Raw genomic sequence first — 15,924 nt, 5'->3', positions numbered from 1 at the left:
TGGCTAAGAAAAAACATTTTTACCGGCTTGTCATAAAAACTTAACCTCGCTTTTTCAAAGCATTTTGTAGTTGTTTCGTTGTGGTGTGTGCTGTGTCTTTGGGTCTTTTGTGTTAAAAATATGAGAGTTACACTAAATTTAAGTCATTTTTTGCACGATCATAGATCGCTAGCAAAGATTTTTGTAAGTAAATCAATGAAATGTATCAAAGATGTGGAGGACCATATCTCTTCAATTTTCAAAATTCACGCCTTCTACTTAAAATGCGACAACCAGTATTTGCCTCCATCAGAAGACGTGCAAATACTTCAATGTGACGATATAATATGGTAAGATTATCCCTTTTTTCCGATTATTTTTATTAAATAATGGACGTAGGGCTGTGCCTATTGTCCCAGGCGTTCCAACAGTAATCGAAGATGAAATCGTCGCTATTCCGAAAAAGAAGAAGAAGAAGAAGAAGGATGCGCCGTCAGTCGAAGAATTTGTTGATGAAACGGTTCATAAAAAGGAGAAGAAAAAGAGGAAGCATGATAGCGTCAAGACAAAAACTGAAGAAGCGGTAGAAGTAGATGAAATTCCTATTAAACTAAAGAAAAAGAATAAATGTCCGTTGATAAATGGCGACGCGTTCCATCAAAATATAACAAAATGTCGAAAATTAAAATCTCCAGACTCTGGTCACGGCTCTGCCAACGGAAACTCCGGAGAGAAAAACAGTCCTGTTCGACATTTAATCAATAACTTTGAGTCAAAGTCTAGTACAGGGTCATTTTCTGAGCTGAAAGGACCAGAGAAACGCACTAATATCGTTAAGACTATAATAATCTCCAATGGGAGCCACAAAACTGAAGATTCTAAATGTGTTGAAATTGAAGGTTCTAAATGCGCTGAAATTGAAGATTCTAAACGCGTTGAAACTGAAGATTATAAATGCGTTGAAATTGAAGATTCCGCAAACATTGAAATAGAACAAAAAGAATCCAACTGGGACGCAGATTTCCCCGGCGCCGACATTTTAAGCTCATCGATGGACACATCCACTGTGACTTGCAGCTCTTTAAATGACGCAGAAGTTAATGTTAACAAAAGGAAACGAAAGCGAACACGTAAAAGAAAGGTCCGACAAGATGTTAATACCACTTTTCAACAACCAGTCTACAATTTTATTTACAAACCGTTGCATGTTCAAGCTCCAAATCATCTCCATTTTAATGATCCAGAAAATGAATGTGTGGAAGCCACTGAGAATAATGAAATAGAACTTTCAAATAATGATGTTGAAGACGCGGTGGCGACAGAAAATGTTGAGAAACAGGAAGACAGGAAGACTGAACCAACGATCGGCGATGGTATCGTCAATTTAGAGACTTCTAGTTACGATAATAAAGATTTAGAAGAGTGTATTCTTAAGCAACCGATTACGCGGAACACTGAGCCAAAAGTGGACGACGTCATAGCTTTCAAAGTGAGTTTAAGATGTATTTAGCAACACAATTTATCTTTTATTTAGATTCTGCGTATGTCTGAGATCTACACTCCTGAAGTTTCCTCAACCATCATTGGAAAAGTAGTGAACTATTCTCTTGATACCAAAGAAATCGATTTTCACATTTTACGTACGTAGAATAATAAAAAACAATGGATCCATTTTTTAATATATTTTTTCCAGGTGGACATGAACAGTGCTCGCTTCCGACCGGTAAATTTTCTTTGAATCCAGAAGAAGCACCAGAGGAAATATCAAAGTTGCGCTGCTCGTGGCCCAGCTTGATTGAACCAAGACTTCTATACCCATAAGATTTAAAATGTATATTTGTTCCATATTATTAATTATTTAAATATTATCTTTACAATTGTACTATTTTCCTTAATACAAATAATTACAAGCAAGAGAGTAGTGGTTCCAAAAATGTGTTGAAATGTCACAAATGTTAAACGATATCTGCGTGTTACGAATTTTATTCATGTGGCGTTGTAGAAACTCACGATAATTGCTAATTTTTGCCCAGCAAAGTATTTGTTTCCCGCCCATTTTTAATTTTAAATCGAGGTCGGTATAACAGGTGCCTATAAAATTAATTGTCACCACTAAAGTGTCAATTTTTATAACCATAACCTAACTTTTATAAGTTTTATTTCAAAACGCACGTGTATTTTCTTTCGTCAAACTTTATTAATAAACCATACAAAAATAATGGGAAAACTGAAGCTGAGTAAGTAAATAAAGCCTCGGAACAACCACAGAATTAATTTCTCTTTTATAGAAAAACCGTCAAAACGGCAACCCGCGCGGCTACGTTATAAAATCCAAAAGAAGATTCGTGATCACAACAAAAAAACTAGGAAAGAAGCTAAAAAAAACCCTAAAAAGTACAAGCAAGCGATTGTCCAAGTCCCCAATATTTGTCCTTTTAAAGAAGATATCTTAAAGGAAGTTGAAATGATGAGAAAACAAAAAGAAGAAGAGCGCCAAAAACAACGACAACAAGCAGTGTTAGAGCGCCAACAACGCAAAGAAGAAGAAAAAAAAACTGCAGCTTCTGGTGGTTTGGAAAATTTAGTTGCAAATGCAGAGATGCGTGGAAAAATTCATGAAACTTTCACCCCACTGACTCCTGATAAAACTTTGGAGCACAATCATGAAAATTCACTCAAAGCTTATTACAAGGAATTTAAGAAAGTTGTAGAAGCTGCGGACGTGATTTTGGAAGTTGTAGATGCACGTGATCCTTTGGGAACTCGCTGTGTTGAAGTGGAACAAGTTGTTAAAGAAATGAAAGGAAATAAGAGACTAGTTTTAGTTCTTAACAAGGCAGATTTAGTACCTAGAACAATTCTGGATCATTGGTTGAAATACTTAAAGAAGAGTATTCCCGCCATTGCTTTTAAAGCCTCAACTCAAGATCAGTCAAAGAAATTAGCCCAGAAGAAGTTCACAAAGGCGGAAAAGACAACACAGGGATCAGCTAGTGTGGGTGCAGAGGTTTTAATGTCTCTTCTTGCTAATTACTGTCGCAATAAAGGCATCAAGACGTCCATCAGAGTAGGAGTCGTGGGTCTACCAAATGTTGGTAAAAGCTCAATCATCAACAGTTTAAAACGTTCGCGCGCTTGTAACGTTGGAGCAACTCCTGGTGTCACCAGAGCCATGCAAGAAGTGCAACTTGACTCAAAAATCAAACTCCTGGATTCTCCAGGAATTGTTTTTGCTGCTGGAAACGACAGCAGTGCCAGTTTGAGGAACACAGTGAAAGTGTCAAGTTTAGCTGATCCTATCACTCCAGCAAACGCTATTTTACAAAGAGTGACCAAGCAACAGATGATGGAAATGTATGATATAACAGAATACAGCAGTCCTGACGAATTTTATAGTTTAAAAGCGGCAAGAACAGGACGATTTAAGAAAGGGGGAATCCCTGATTCCATTGCAGCGGCTAGAGGTTTACTTGAAGATTGGAACAGCGGGAAAATTAAATATTACACTGTTCCACCAGAAGATGATACTCAAGTTCATGTTAGTTCAACTATCATTACAGAAGTGGCCAAGGAGTTTGATTTGGATAGCATTGAAACTATGGAAGTTGATAATTTGAATAAGATTGAACGTGAGACTGGACCAGTTCAAAATTCGTTTGTTCTGGAAAGTCTGGGACCTGTAAACATTGAAAAAATGGAAGAAGAAAACACTAATCAACTGGTATAATAAGTTTATTATTCATAAATTTGGGTTAATATGTTAATATTTTAGTTAAGCAAAACAGTGAATATTGAAAGTACCAAGAAGTCAAAGAAGAAGAACAAGAAAGAAACTGAGAAAAAAATTGATCCCGAAATGGAGCTACCAGGCAATCTAAAATTGAATCAAGTCAGAAAAAAAGAGTTCAAGAAAGAGAAGAAATTGAGAAACAGAAAGGAAAAAGTTGCACTCCAACTGTCTGCTGGGTTAGAAAACTTTAGTATAACGAATAATACAGACAATTCAGATTATAACTTTGATGCTGATTATGTTATGAATAATTAATTTAATAATTATTAAATCGTCTACATTTGGTGGTTTGTAATCGAGAAAAATTTCCCAAACCTTTTCACGCCATTTCTTCGTTTTCAATTCCTTGGACTTTTCAAGTTACGGAACATCGCGAAGAGAACGCCCTTATTAGTAGGCAACCCCCTTTTACACTATGCCCAAAACATGTGGCTATTTCCAATATGACGCCCTTCTATAAACCCCCTCTACCACCTTTTAATCCTCTAGTTTCAACCACATTTCAACTCTCTGGGTTAGGGTAGTTTAGAGAATAGTTTTAGAGTAAGAGAAGGTTGAGTCATTTTATAGTGTTAATATTAATACATATTTAATCTATATCCAGTGTAAAAGCTAGTTTGTTAATAGCTGCAGGAAAGAAGAAAGGTATTGTGCCCTACTCAAATGTAATTATGCATAGACTGGTTTTGTTTTTTTTTAGCATGGACTTGACAAACTTGCAGGGCATATCAGATAATATGCAGTTATCTCCCAGGGAACAATATTTACGGAAATCCATTTATATTATGTTTGCAAATGCTAATAAGCTAGATAAGTTATACACAGATGTTCTAGCCAGATTCAAGAACTACATCAGCACAAATCTGCTACAAGACAAATATGATGAAGATATATTACATTTCTTCTTGAAAAGTAAGAAATATCAGTCTATCAGCAATATGAAAGAAAAGGATAAAATTAATGTACATATTGAAATACGGTCACGTCCACTTTTGCCTGCAATAAACATTGCGCCTTCCTTGAAGATTTCAGGCCAGATTCTTACAAAAATGAATGAAATTGGTTACCAGCACTTATACATATTATCAGAAATGACAGATAGTTCAGAGTCATCCAATTCTAATACATCTGATTCAGATTCAGGTTCAGACGATTGTGTCCCATTAAAAAAAAAGCTTAAAACATGTCAAAAGGCCATAGAAGTTAATTGTAAAGCAATGCTGGAGCCTCACATTAAAAATACAACAAAATTGAGTGGTACAACTGTAAATGTTGATATATTAATATTTATGGAGAAGGAATTTTCTACACAATTGTGTGATTATTTAGGTTTAATATATGTAGAAGCAGTATTGAAAGAAGCTGAAGAAAAAGATATTAATAGTGTCATATATCGTTTGAATAACAAAACTGCAAAATTGTACAGACTTCTTCAAAGCTATATCAATAAATATCTTATCAATGGATATAACAATATATGTATAGTAAACCACTTATCATTGTGGGAAAACTTTAATGCCAATGTAAGAGCTGTGATTAGCACTGGTACTAGAAACTTAAGTTTTGTTGAAGCTGTTAAAACATCAAATTTTCATGTTATTATAGGTGAGAATAATATATCACTTTTAGATTATGTAGAATCAGTTGCTGTCATCATTAATAAGGCATTAAATTTTGAAAGCCATGTTGTTGCAAAATATGAATGTGGAGAAAATTGTTATCGTAACGTTAAATTACCTTTAATATCTATTATACCTTTGTACACATTACGTTATTTTAGATATTGTAGGATTGTGGAGGAGAACATTGATTTAGACTAATTAAAATATTTTTTTGCATTATAATGTGTTAAGTTGTGTTGAATTAAGTGAATTAATTGAATAAAGAATTATTAAAATTTTGTATCACTCTTCTATGCTTAAAAAATAACTTCTTCGGAGGTAAATTAAAAATTCTACTTTACTTCAGTTTATTTAGAGATCTCTATTTTTTTCCAATATTTTTCTGGTTGAACAATAAATATTAAATGAAAAAGAAAAAAATAGATCCCGAAATGGAGCTACCAGGTAATCTAAAATTGAATCAAGTCAGAATAATAGAGTTTAAACTCTATTATTAGAGAAGAAATTGAGGAACAGAGGGGAAAAAGATGCGCTCCAACTATCTACTGGGTTAGAAAACTTTAGTATAACGAGTAATACAGATAATTCAGATTATAACTTTGATGCTGATTATGTTATGAATAATTAATATAATAATTACTATTTAATCGTCATCGTTTGGTGGCTTGTAATCGGGAAGAATTGCCCAAACTTTTTCACGCCATTTCTTCATTTTCAATTCCTTGGACTTCTCAAGTTGTAGAACTGCGCGGAGAGAACGCCACTGATAAAAATAGTGAAACAAAAGGCGCCTAAAAATCAAATTCTAAATCTGTAACTCATAAAAGACACATTTACCTGTCGTGATGGAGTTTTGCCAATTTCATCTTCTTCTCCATTTGCATAATTTGAATGCAGACATAACGATGCCAATGAACAAAAGTGTTATCGACCAAAAGAAGATCATAGAAATCTTCAGCCACTTGCATGGATCTCATTCTTTCGACGCGCATCTAAAAAAAAAGAATGAAACTTTGAATTTTAGCATTTTTCTTACTTCAATCCAAATTTTAAGGGCTCTGGATAGGATGTTTTTAGCGCAAACGGCATCAGCCAGCTCATTCTTATCGCGATATTTCTCTTCAACAAAATCTTTCCAAGACATGATAACTTTACGCATTAGAGCAATTTTGTAATGCGCGACGCTTTTTTGATAATTCTCCTTGTTTTCAGAGCAGTTTTGAGACAAAGCCCGAAACCCTTTCTTCATTAAGTTGCGATTGTAAAATACTATTGCCAATTTTAACTTCTCCACGAAAATTAGCTTGTTGGTTTGTCTAATCTTTTGCTTCTCCATTTCTTTGCGACGATGCTCTTTCATCTTCTCCAAATTTCTCTTTTTTTCGTCTTCATCTTGAATCTTCTTTCTCTCAAGCGCTTCCGCGATGATTCTTTGTCTGTTTTCTTGAATGATGCGTTTGCGTTCGAGGATGATTTCGCGTCTTTGGGCTCTTTCCAAAGCGCGTTCTTCTAACTCTTGGATAATTTTCGGAGCTTTTTGAGTTTGGATCATAAATTGCTCGTTGTAGTCCTGCGGTGGCGGAATTTTACATTGAACTTTCGTAGAGCAGTTGGCGAATATCTCGCGGATCTCAATTTTAGTCTCGTTAAGGGACTTGAATGCTTCTTTATCGAAAATTCCAAGTTTGAGGTCTTCAATCACGCGATCTTTGGCCTCTAGTTTCATTGTCAGTCGTTCGATGGTTGATTTTTGAGCTTGGAAGCGATTTTTGAAGTTGTTTAGAGGCTCTCTCGATTTTGGCACATTGATTTTAACACACTCCTCTTTCTCTTTTTTGTATTTTTTGATGGCCCGAACGAGGTTGTCTAGTTTTTCTTTTTGTTCCAATTTTCTTCTCATGGTTTCTTGTTTTTCTTTCTTCCGCTTGACAATCTGACGCCATGTATCAAAGCAAAATTTTACGAGTTTCTTTTTGTTTGTGTTTCTCTCCATCGTGGAACTGTAAAGCAAAGTTTTTCATCGTTTGGTTGCCAAGGAGCGTTGCTATGATTCAAAAGTCGCGCGCTTGTGACGTTGACAGATGTCAACGTGACAGAGGGCGTCTGTCAAGGTGCAAAAATGGCGTATATTTGTAAGGTGAGATGGCTTGTAAAATAAGGAGATTTTCACAGATTTTTCGCAAATAACCTCAAAATTCCATGAAAACATCCGCATGAGATAATCTTCATCCAAAGCAAGTCATTCAAACATTTTAAATAAGCTAGAAAGCGAAAATGCTCCAGTTTAATCCACCCTCTCAAAATGGATTCTTCCGCAACCATTAATCACAATGTTTGTTTTCGTTGTATTTTACAACATGATCAATTTCAGCTGATCACGTTCTTATAAAACCAATGGACACGATCGTGCAGGGACCCCCAGAAGAGGGGGTCCAAGATTTAAATCTAGTCGACGCAACGGACTGGGCAAGCCAAAATTCGCATGAAGTTGTAAATAATAATTCGACTTTTTTGTACATAGCTGTAAGTATTGATTATTTGGGAAAATCCTCCAACTTTCCACGCGCTGTTAAAGGTCGAGTATGTTAAGGATGAGTACAAAATGGAGCCTGCAGTGAGTTTGGCTCAGCCACAAGACAATTATCCGGATTTTGAGCATGTCAGCCCCCTGGACCCAAACATGAGCTCAGTGGCGAGATATAGCCCCGTTTATAGCGAGGCATCGGCTGAGTACAACCCTGTAATTATCCACCACTTGGTGCAGCAGGATACCACACAGAATGACATTATTAACAATTTAACTCGAAATTCTCCTTTAGAAGCAATGCCAGTATTGTGCAATAATGATATCAGAGAAGTTGTGGATAATCAGTTTTTACAAATGGTTAACACAAACGCTGATGGTAACACGCAACAACTTCAAGTTGTACCACCAAATGAACAAGAAGTGGCTTTATTAATTACCGATCACGGAACGGGAATTTCTTATAGTGTCAGACCTCAGGAATTTTTAGTAGAGCGCTGTTTAGAAGATGAGCAATTATTGAACGCTCTAAGCCCTGATCCTTTACTTGATACTCAACTTTTAGCATTAGATGAAAATGCTCTAAAAACTGAACTCAGCGATGAAATCATTAACTCTACAGTCGGCTCAGCCGTTAACAGTTATATCTCGAGTTTGAGCGCGGTGGTCGACACTGGTACCCAATTTAGAATGGAAACTCGGCGACAAAAGCAAAACGAAGTTGAATATGAGGATCAGCTATGTAAAGACGTTACTAACTCAATTAGTTCAGTATTAAAATATTTTTTGCAGTGTCGAAAGTTTACAGTATTGTGGACAAACCTGTGCCGTCACGAGCGAGAGCAACTTTGCCAGAATCCTATCTCAGTCTGAATAAAATGGATGAAGGTTTGTAAAGTTTTCATTTTTGTTTTATATCTCAGTAATGACAATTCAAAATTTGGCGCCACAAAATCTGAATCTGCGTTGCTTAGCAACGAATCCAAACATCAGTTTTCTTATCATCATGTGCAACAAAAGTGCAAGCGGCTTCTTACAAGGTATGCACAAAAAAATTATTCATAAGCTAACCAGGTGTGAAACATAAAAATTATAAATATTTTTTATCGTGTAAGTATAAGCCGCTGCGTCATACGTGTTGTCTGGGGTAAAGTTTTACTTTGACCTTTTTGTGTCCCTCAAATTGTCTTTTGGGAACGAGCGTTTTTTTCTGTAATAGTCAAAGAAAATTTCATTTTCTAAGCACTTGGAATAGAAAGACAAACTCTAATTATTGGTTCTGCTGGTATAAAATAAGATTTGATTCAGTGGAATTTTTCCCTTCATTACACACCTGGCCTGATTCATTACATTCCTGTTTGTATCGCACGGATAAAATTTTTTGATAAGATTTCCACATGCATGTTCATTTCCGTCTGTTTTATAATTATGTAGTTGCAAATTGCATTTAAATTTTAATTCAATGACTACTTTTACAATTTTACTTTGGTATGTTTTTTGGGCTTTTTTGATGATTTTCTTATCGCCATGCGTATTTCAAATGTTGCGGAAAAAATGTCTTTGAGAAATAGTTAACAGATTTACCCCAAATTTATTGATACATACATATGTGTTACTAATTAGAAACGAGCAGGCGAAAATTTGCGTGTAAAATAAATTTCATGAACAATGCACACTTTTGAGAATTTATTCTATGAAATTCTTTGTGTTGATGATTTGTCTTTATACAGTGACGGCCAAAATAACAGCTCTTGAACGACATTGTAAAAATTAAACTGTTAAACTACTAACAGGGCGTTATCATAACTACAGTAGAACCTTAATTATCCGGACTAATTATTGCAGAGGTCATCCGGATAATAGAATATACGGAAAAACACAAAAAATAATGCAAAACTTGTATTATTATAAAAGTTAAACATGTAAATACAAATATATAAGTTTTTTTCTTGAAAACATTTTGCCATGTGTTTTTTTTTAATCGGTGATCCGGATAATTGAGGAATGCTGGAATTGTAAATATTAAATTGCAAAAGATTTTGATGCATCCGATCTTTTCCAATAACAATAACAACAGCATAGATCCCAAGAATACCAAATAATATAGTTTTTTTCCTTCAAATTTGTTTATTTAAAATAATGAATGCATTGAGTTTGAACTAATTTAATATTGTCAAAAACTAGAATTCTACCTACACATTCAGCAGACGGTATTTATAAATGTTTCTAGCATCAAGAGTGGCTCTGAAATTCCTATCATGCACTATTTTGACGCTTTGTTCTTATAGTGAACATAACTATGTTTAACTACATTTAAAATGTCACTACGTTTCAGTTTAAATTTTGTGTCTAAGTTTTTAACTTTAAGGCTTGAAATCATAACTAGAACAGTGTTTTTTTAAACTAACATTGCTCTTTGATTGAGGTTGATGTCAGGTGACAAAAATCTAAACCCACATTCGTAATAAGCGGCAAATTTCTTTGACATATTATAGCTACCCTTGATGCTAGAAACATTTATAAACACCTTGTACAACTATAATATTATATTTTGCGAAACTACCGTCAAACCATCGAAAGAACTGTTATTATGTCCCAAGTATAAAAAATGTAACACACTATAATACAATTAATAGCAAAAAATAATAATAATTCGATAAATAAATGACAATTTTTCCGCTCACTTAAGAATTTAACACAAATAAAATTAAAAAAAAAAAGTACAAAATCACTCACCGAAAGATGGTGCGGACCAACTTTTTTCTACGAGTCGCAAAACTGGAATGAACATTTCTAGTAACATTTCTAATCATACTTCACTAAAAAGAAATACACCATAAAGCTCTCTTTGTCATGTTTGATCACATGGTCGTTTTTTCCGTCCGCCAGGGTATGGCATTTTTGCGAAGAAAACTATACCAAGAAGCACACAATTTGGTCCTTTAACCGGAGTCCTAAAATCCGTCAGCGAACCAATAAATCCAAATTCCTCGGAATTAATTTTTCTCATTGAAGATGAAAGCCATGGAATTAACGAATTGGATGTATCAGACGAAAGTAAGTTCTTAATTACGTAAGGCTACAACTAATTGAAACTTTATTAGATATAGCGAATTGGATGCGATTCATTCGGAAGGCTAACAATTATAACGAACAGAACTTGTTGATAACTCAAGAAGGAGGATTTTTGTATTTTACAACAACGAAAACTGTTCTTCCCAAACAGGAATTGAAAGTGGGGTACAGTACGCCCTACGCTAGTCGCTACAAATTGTCAGTATTAACGCCCGAAGAAGATAAATCCTGGCCGTGCTTTGAGTGTAACGAAACTTTCGCATCATCCGAAGCGCTCCAAAAACATTTAAACGTTCATGATGACGAAACTGAAGACACAAAGAACCGTAAAAAGATTCTTAAGAACAATAAACGAAAAGTTGGAACGAAGAATGGTAGCGAAGCTTTACAGTGCAACAATTGTAGCGAACTTTTTGTTCAACCTGGAAAAATCGCACTAAGGCAACATTTAATCGAAAAGCACCTTCTGAGCGGTTTAGATGTGATCGATCAGTATTTTTCTTCAGTTATGTAAGTCGTTCTTGAGGTAAAATTATAAATTTAAATGGCGATTTTAGGAATTATAAATGTGATAATTGTGACACGACTTTCAATTCAGAGGCTCTTCTTAAAATTCACAACTATCTTCATGATGCTGATAGTTCAGAGGAGCAGTCGAATCATATTTGCCCCAATTGTCAGAAGAAATTTCCAACACAGCGTCAACTGGTGACCCATGTTGGGACCCATGCTTTTGTCAACACCAAAGCGCCACAACCGGAAACTTTTAAATGTCCAGTTTGTCACAAAATGTTTGCTTTACGGGAGAGATTAAGGGTTAGTTTCATCACCCTCTTATTGTGCTTTATCTTTGTTTTTAGCGACACATGCTGGTGCATGGTTCTGACGATTCTAAACCTCTTCAATGCAAGACTTGTAATAAACGTTTTATTAATAACTCCGCCTTGGCAGGACACTTGAAGACCCATTTTGTGGGCAAGAAAATCTTCGAATGTCCCATTTGTAAAGAGAGCTTTGATCACGTTCTTAAACTCAAATTGCATGTCCCTAAACATTGCGAAAACAATTTGTACTCTTGCCCGCACTGCAACAAAGTCTTTAAGAAGTACAGTATAATTCGTAAACACATCAGAGCTTTTCATTGTGATCAGAAGCATCCTTGTCCCCATTGCGTCAAGATGTTTCCAACTTTGGACAAATTGAAAATGCACCTTTTACGCCACTCCGATCACAGAGAATTTTTATGCGCCGATTGTGGTAAACAATTTAAACGTAAAGACAAACTTAAAGAGCACTGCAAGAGAATGCATTCTGAAGAGCGTGAGAACGACGTACCACGACCACAGAAAAGTGTTTCTCAACCAGTGAAGAAGTTGAGTCCCAAGACCGAGCCTACAGATTTCCATCGCTTTATTTATAAATGTCACACTTGTCTCGTGGGATTCAAAAGAAGAGGAATGTTGGTAAATCATCTCGCGAAAAGACATCCTGATATAAGCCCGGATTCAGTTCCTGAACTGAACTTGCCGATTTTACAAACCACGCGAGATTATTATTGTCAACATTGTGATAAAGTTTACAAAAGTAGTTCCAAACGAAAATTACATATCTTGAAGAATCATCCTGGAGCTGCTCTCCCGATGAGCAACAGGAAACAGGGGAATTTCCAGGATAGTTCGGGTTTGCCCAATCCGACGTTCTCACAAACTGTCGGTAGCATCACCACCAGACCCCAGAACTGCAAGTGGTGTCACAAACAATACGCTAGCAAGGCCAAACTGCTGCAACATCAGAGAAAGAAGCACAGCGAGCAATTAGCACAACAGAGCGACGGCGATGGGAAGATGGGGAAGGAAGGAGGGAATGAGCAGAAATTTGTATCGTCGTCACAAGATGGAGAAGTAGATGAAAGCTGCTTGCAGGACGAATTTAAGGTATTTAAGGTTTGTGTAAATTTTTTATTTCGCTTGATTTTTAAGGATTGGGCTATTGTAAGTCTTGTTGGTTTCAGGTGACGGAGACAGATATTCTTAATAGCGCTTTAGAAGAGTACAATGGAGGCCGAGACGGTGAACAGTACTGTCATTTGATAGCAATAGCCGGTACTGATGGATTTGAACAAACTGCTGATCTCAACGCTCCCAATTCGCATCTGTATCGCTTACTAACGACAGCCAATGGTAATTCTTTTTATCGTAATTTTTGGCGTTGATTTAAAGTTTTAGAACTCCCAGGTTTAGTACCGCCACGTTGAACAAAGAAATCGAGAATTTAGAGTATTTCCGATGCTCCTTTGTGAGATTTCCACTCAAAGTGTCCACTTGAGTGATTTTGCTGCGAGTTTGTGCCGTAGGTTGAAACCTACGTATTAATAAATAACAAATACAAATAGAGGGAAGACAAAGATGGTGATTTTTGGGAAATTGAAAGATTATTTTTAAAGAATTTATAGCAATAATTGTCTTAATTGTAACAAATGAAAATAGCACTATTTGTTTGGCTTGACCGTGAAGCCAGTTGTATTAGGTTAGGAATGAAGTTTTTTGGTCAAAGATTAACCATGTGTGGTTGACACATAACTAAAGTTTTTTTATTAGCGAGAATTGAAATTTTACGCAATACTAACACTTTAAATTGTATTTTATGGTAAATTGTTTTAATATTTAGGGAAATGTGCCCCCTTTGTGATTGTTGAAGCCAAAAAGATTTATTTCCTTGCCGATTTTCAGAATCGATAGTTTGTTGTGAAACCTGTGAAATAACCTATATTTTTATGAAACTGTACAGAACGATGTTCACGCAACACGAAATGGTAATTTAGATATACAACATCATAATTAGAAATATATTGTATGCTTAAACGAATTTTTATTAAAAACTGTTGGTAGTTGGCCACTGATCTCCATCATTCTGTACAAAAACATCATCTTCTGAAGCACTAGTCCCTGGAGAAGTGTAAGATGTTTCACCCACGCAAGTATAATAACTGTCCCTTTTACTTGACGGCACATTACGACCGATGGCGTTTAGACCTTCCACAGCCCGTTGGTTACTAGGATCGAGACGTAACGCAACATTGTAATGATGGAAAGCCTCATAATCTTTTTGTAAGTTGACAAAACAATCGCCTAGAAGCTGGTGAACTCGAGAAGATGGAGAATGCTCCATATGTTTCATCAGAAGCTCCCTCGCTTGATCGTACTGCTGTTCTTGGTCCAAGAACTCGGCCAACATGCAAACAGCGTTCGTGGAAAAACTCTTGTCTTGACCTACTGCCTTCTCCAACATTTTTTTAACGGTTTTACCAGAAGTCATGGGGTCCTTGAGCAAGACGGAGGCGTGTAACTAAAAAGAAATATTCTTGTGATATTGAATTGCATTAAAGATGTTTATTGTTGCTTCTAAAAGTTGTTTTATTTCCCTTACCGTTAAGGACTGCGGGCTGTAATTCAACTGTTTGCACGCGTTGGTGGCCATCGCCTCTGCTTCTCTTAATCTGTTCAGTTTGACGTAACACTGAACAAGACACTGATGCAAGTCGTACCGAAATTGGCACATCTGGATGGCTTCAGTGCAGTGTTGAGCCGCGTCTTGATATTTATTCAGCTCCATCAAAGTTCGAGCTTTAAGTAATAGAGCTTCTATGTTTTTAGATTGTGAGAAGTGCAATGCTTGTTGGGCAAAGTACACCGCTTTTTCGTACCTTTTTGTGGAAAACATGCAATTACCCAAAACCACCCAATGCTCTGGAACCCACAATGCCACATCATAAGATGGAAGGTAGTCTTCAAGACTTTCAGTATGATCTCTATTCTCTGAGTTTGCTAGGAGCGTTGATAACAAATCGCGTCCAAAACTCAGATTTTGATCAAGCTTCATCGCTCTTTGTAAAACTCCAATAGCCGCTTCATCTTCACACATGTAATGGTAGCAATAGCCCATATTGACCAAAAGCGCAGTGTTGTCTTTTAAGAGCCCATGAGAATCCATGGATTTATAGGTTTGGAGGGCACTCGCGAAATCGCGGGAGTACAACTGAGCTTGTGCTTTAAACCACAAATTTAACCAGTTTATCTCCAAACTAACATCAAAAATCAAAGAATTAACTTCAATCCCTTTGACCCCCAGTTTCAGTAAATTTTCAACAGCCTCCAAGGCTAGAGGACACTCTCTTAAGACTTCTTTGTAGCAAGTTATTGCCGATCGCTCAAGTCCCCCATTTCTGTACAAATTTGCGAGCGCCATGTTAATTTTCGGAGTCCGCGACCGCGCTGGAATTGACTGCAGCATATCCATTGCAGCATTTACTTGCTTGACAGCGAGACAACATTTGTGAATCTTGTATCGAATTTCTACGTCACTACTTAACTCTGAGCTGTTTTCTGGAAGTTTGTTAGATGTGACTTTACTTTTTAGGAGATTTTTCCGCAGCTGCAAAGCTTGTCTGAATAGGTTTTCTGCTTGGAAAAACTGTTGAGTGGCATAAAGAGAGTCAGCATAGATTAAAACTAGCTGGAATTTCTGTAAGGGCGGTAGAGAGTCCGGTTTCTGTTCTATAGCAGACAGGGCCAAATCACACTGAAATTTCTCCCTTAGTACTGCACCACAAACTCTATATACATACCACACGATAGACGTTTGAGTACAACTCAAGCTCATACATCGACTGCAACTGTTTAATTAAATTATTCATGATTTAAAGAAAAAATTGACAAGCTTGGAAAATTGATATAACCTAAACGATGTCACCTGTCAATTTCAAATTACCGACACTGTAATTTTGCTACCACTGGCGCCCCCTACAAACTTAAATTCACCAATTTTAAATAATTTGTGTTCTTCCTACGAAAGAATCAAAGTTAAATTAAATAATTAGTAATTATATGACGTAATTAATATACGATACAAACTTAAACATGTGAAAATGCAAAAAA

General features: G+C 36.1%; 6 protein-coding genes across 7 annotated transcripts; 4 read left to right on the top strand and 2 right to left on the bottom strand.

The window, feature by feature from the left end:
* Positions 1-21: 21 nt before the first annotated feature.
* Positions 22-1,887, top strand: coil (coilin). The gene is made up of 4 exons (XM_088045383.1): positions 22-329; positions 379-1,468; positions 1,514-1,619; positions 1,673-1,887. Exons 1-4 carry the CDS (start codon positions 121-123, stop codon positions 1,798-1,800), a joined length of 1,533 nt encoding a protein of 510 aa, XP_087901509.1. The 5' UTR covers positions 22-120; the 3' UTR covers positions 1,801-1,887.
* Positions 1,888-2,078: 191 nt separating this feature from the next.
* Positions 2,079-4,049, top strand: Ns1 (Nucleostemin 1). The gene is made up of 3 exons (XM_088046069.1): positions 2,079-2,216; positions 2,268-3,700; positions 3,752-4,049. Exons 1-3 carry the CDS (start codon positions 2,198-2,200, stop codon positions 4,022-4,024), a joined length of 1,725 nt encoding a protein of 574 aa, XP_087902195.1. The 5' UTR covers positions 2,079-2,197; the 3' UTR covers positions 4,025-4,049.
* Positions 4,050-4,336: 287 nt separating this feature from the next.
* On the top strand, positions 4,337-5,776 carry LOC148168669 (uncharacterized). The gene is made up of 2 exons (XM_088046070.1): positions 4,337-4,414; positions 4,470-5,776. The coding sequence occupies exon 2, from the start codon at positions 4,471-4,473 to the stop codon at positions 5,587-5,589; it is 1,119 nt and encodes a 372-aa protein (XP_087902196.1). The 5' UTR covers positions 4,337-4,414; position 4,470; the 3' UTR covers positions 5,590-5,776.
* A 190-nt stretch (positions 5,777-5,966) lies between these two features.
* LOC148168668 (uncharacterized) lies at positions 5,967-7,783 on the bottom strand. The gene is made up of 3 exons (XM_088044886.1): positions 6,428-7,783; positions 6,229-6,383; positions 5,967-6,182 (listed from the first exon to the last, which is right to left on the bottom strand). The coding sequence occupies exons 1-3, from the start codon at positions 7,382-7,384 to the stop codon at positions 6,035-6,037; spliced, it is 1,260 nt and encodes a 419-aa protein (XP_087901012.1). The 5' UTR covers positions 7,385-7,783; the 3' UTR covers positions 5,967-6,034.
* On the top strand, positions 7,483-13,851 carry LOC148168667 (PR domain zinc finger protein 10-like). 2 transcript variants are annotated; one of them, XM_088044884.1, is made up of 10 exons: positions 7,483-7,528; positions 7,763-7,914; positions 7,967-8,657; positions 8,708-8,803; positions 10,805-10,972; positions 11,020-11,500; positions 11,548-11,806; positions 11,851-12,924; positions 13,002-13,170; positions 13,216-13,851. In XM_088044884.1, exons 2-10 carry the CDS (start codon positions 7,786-7,788, stop codon positions 13,242-13,244), a joined length of 3,096 nt encoding a protein of 1,031 aa, XP_087901010.1. In that variant the 5' UTR covers positions 7,483-7,528; positions 7,763-7,785; the 3' UTR covers positions 13,245-13,851. The 2 variants fall into 2 exon arrangements, with proteins under 2 accessions (XP_087901010.1, XP_087901009.1); XM_088044883.1 differs by having other exon boundaries at positions 11,851-12,933.
* On the bottom strand, positions 13,554-15,769 carry APC7 (anaphase-promoting complex subunit 7). The gene is made up of 3 exons (XM_088044885.1): positions 15,615-15,769; positions 14,417-15,568; positions 13,554-14,335 (listed from the first exon to the last, which is right to left on the bottom strand). Exons 1-3 carry the CDS (start codon positions 15,681-15,683, stop codon positions 13,862-13,864), a joined length of 1,695 nt encoding a protein of 564 aa, XP_087901011.1. The 5' UTR covers positions 15,684-15,769; the 3' UTR covers positions 13,554-13,861.
* Positions 15,770-15,924: the final 155 nt, after the last annotated feature.

This window comes from Gnatocerus cornutus, chromosome 9, assembly GCF_029298725.1.
Source record: "Gnatocerus cornutus isolate USDA-ARS CGAHR chromosome 9, icGnaCorn1.1, whole genome shotgun sequence".
NCBI lineage: Eukaryota > Metazoa > Arthropoda > Insecta > Coleoptera > Tenebrionidae > Gnatocerus > Gnatocerus cornutus.
The sequence above is the reverse complement of the archived record's forward strand: the minus strand, read 5'-3'. Positions and strand labels throughout refer to the sequence as shown.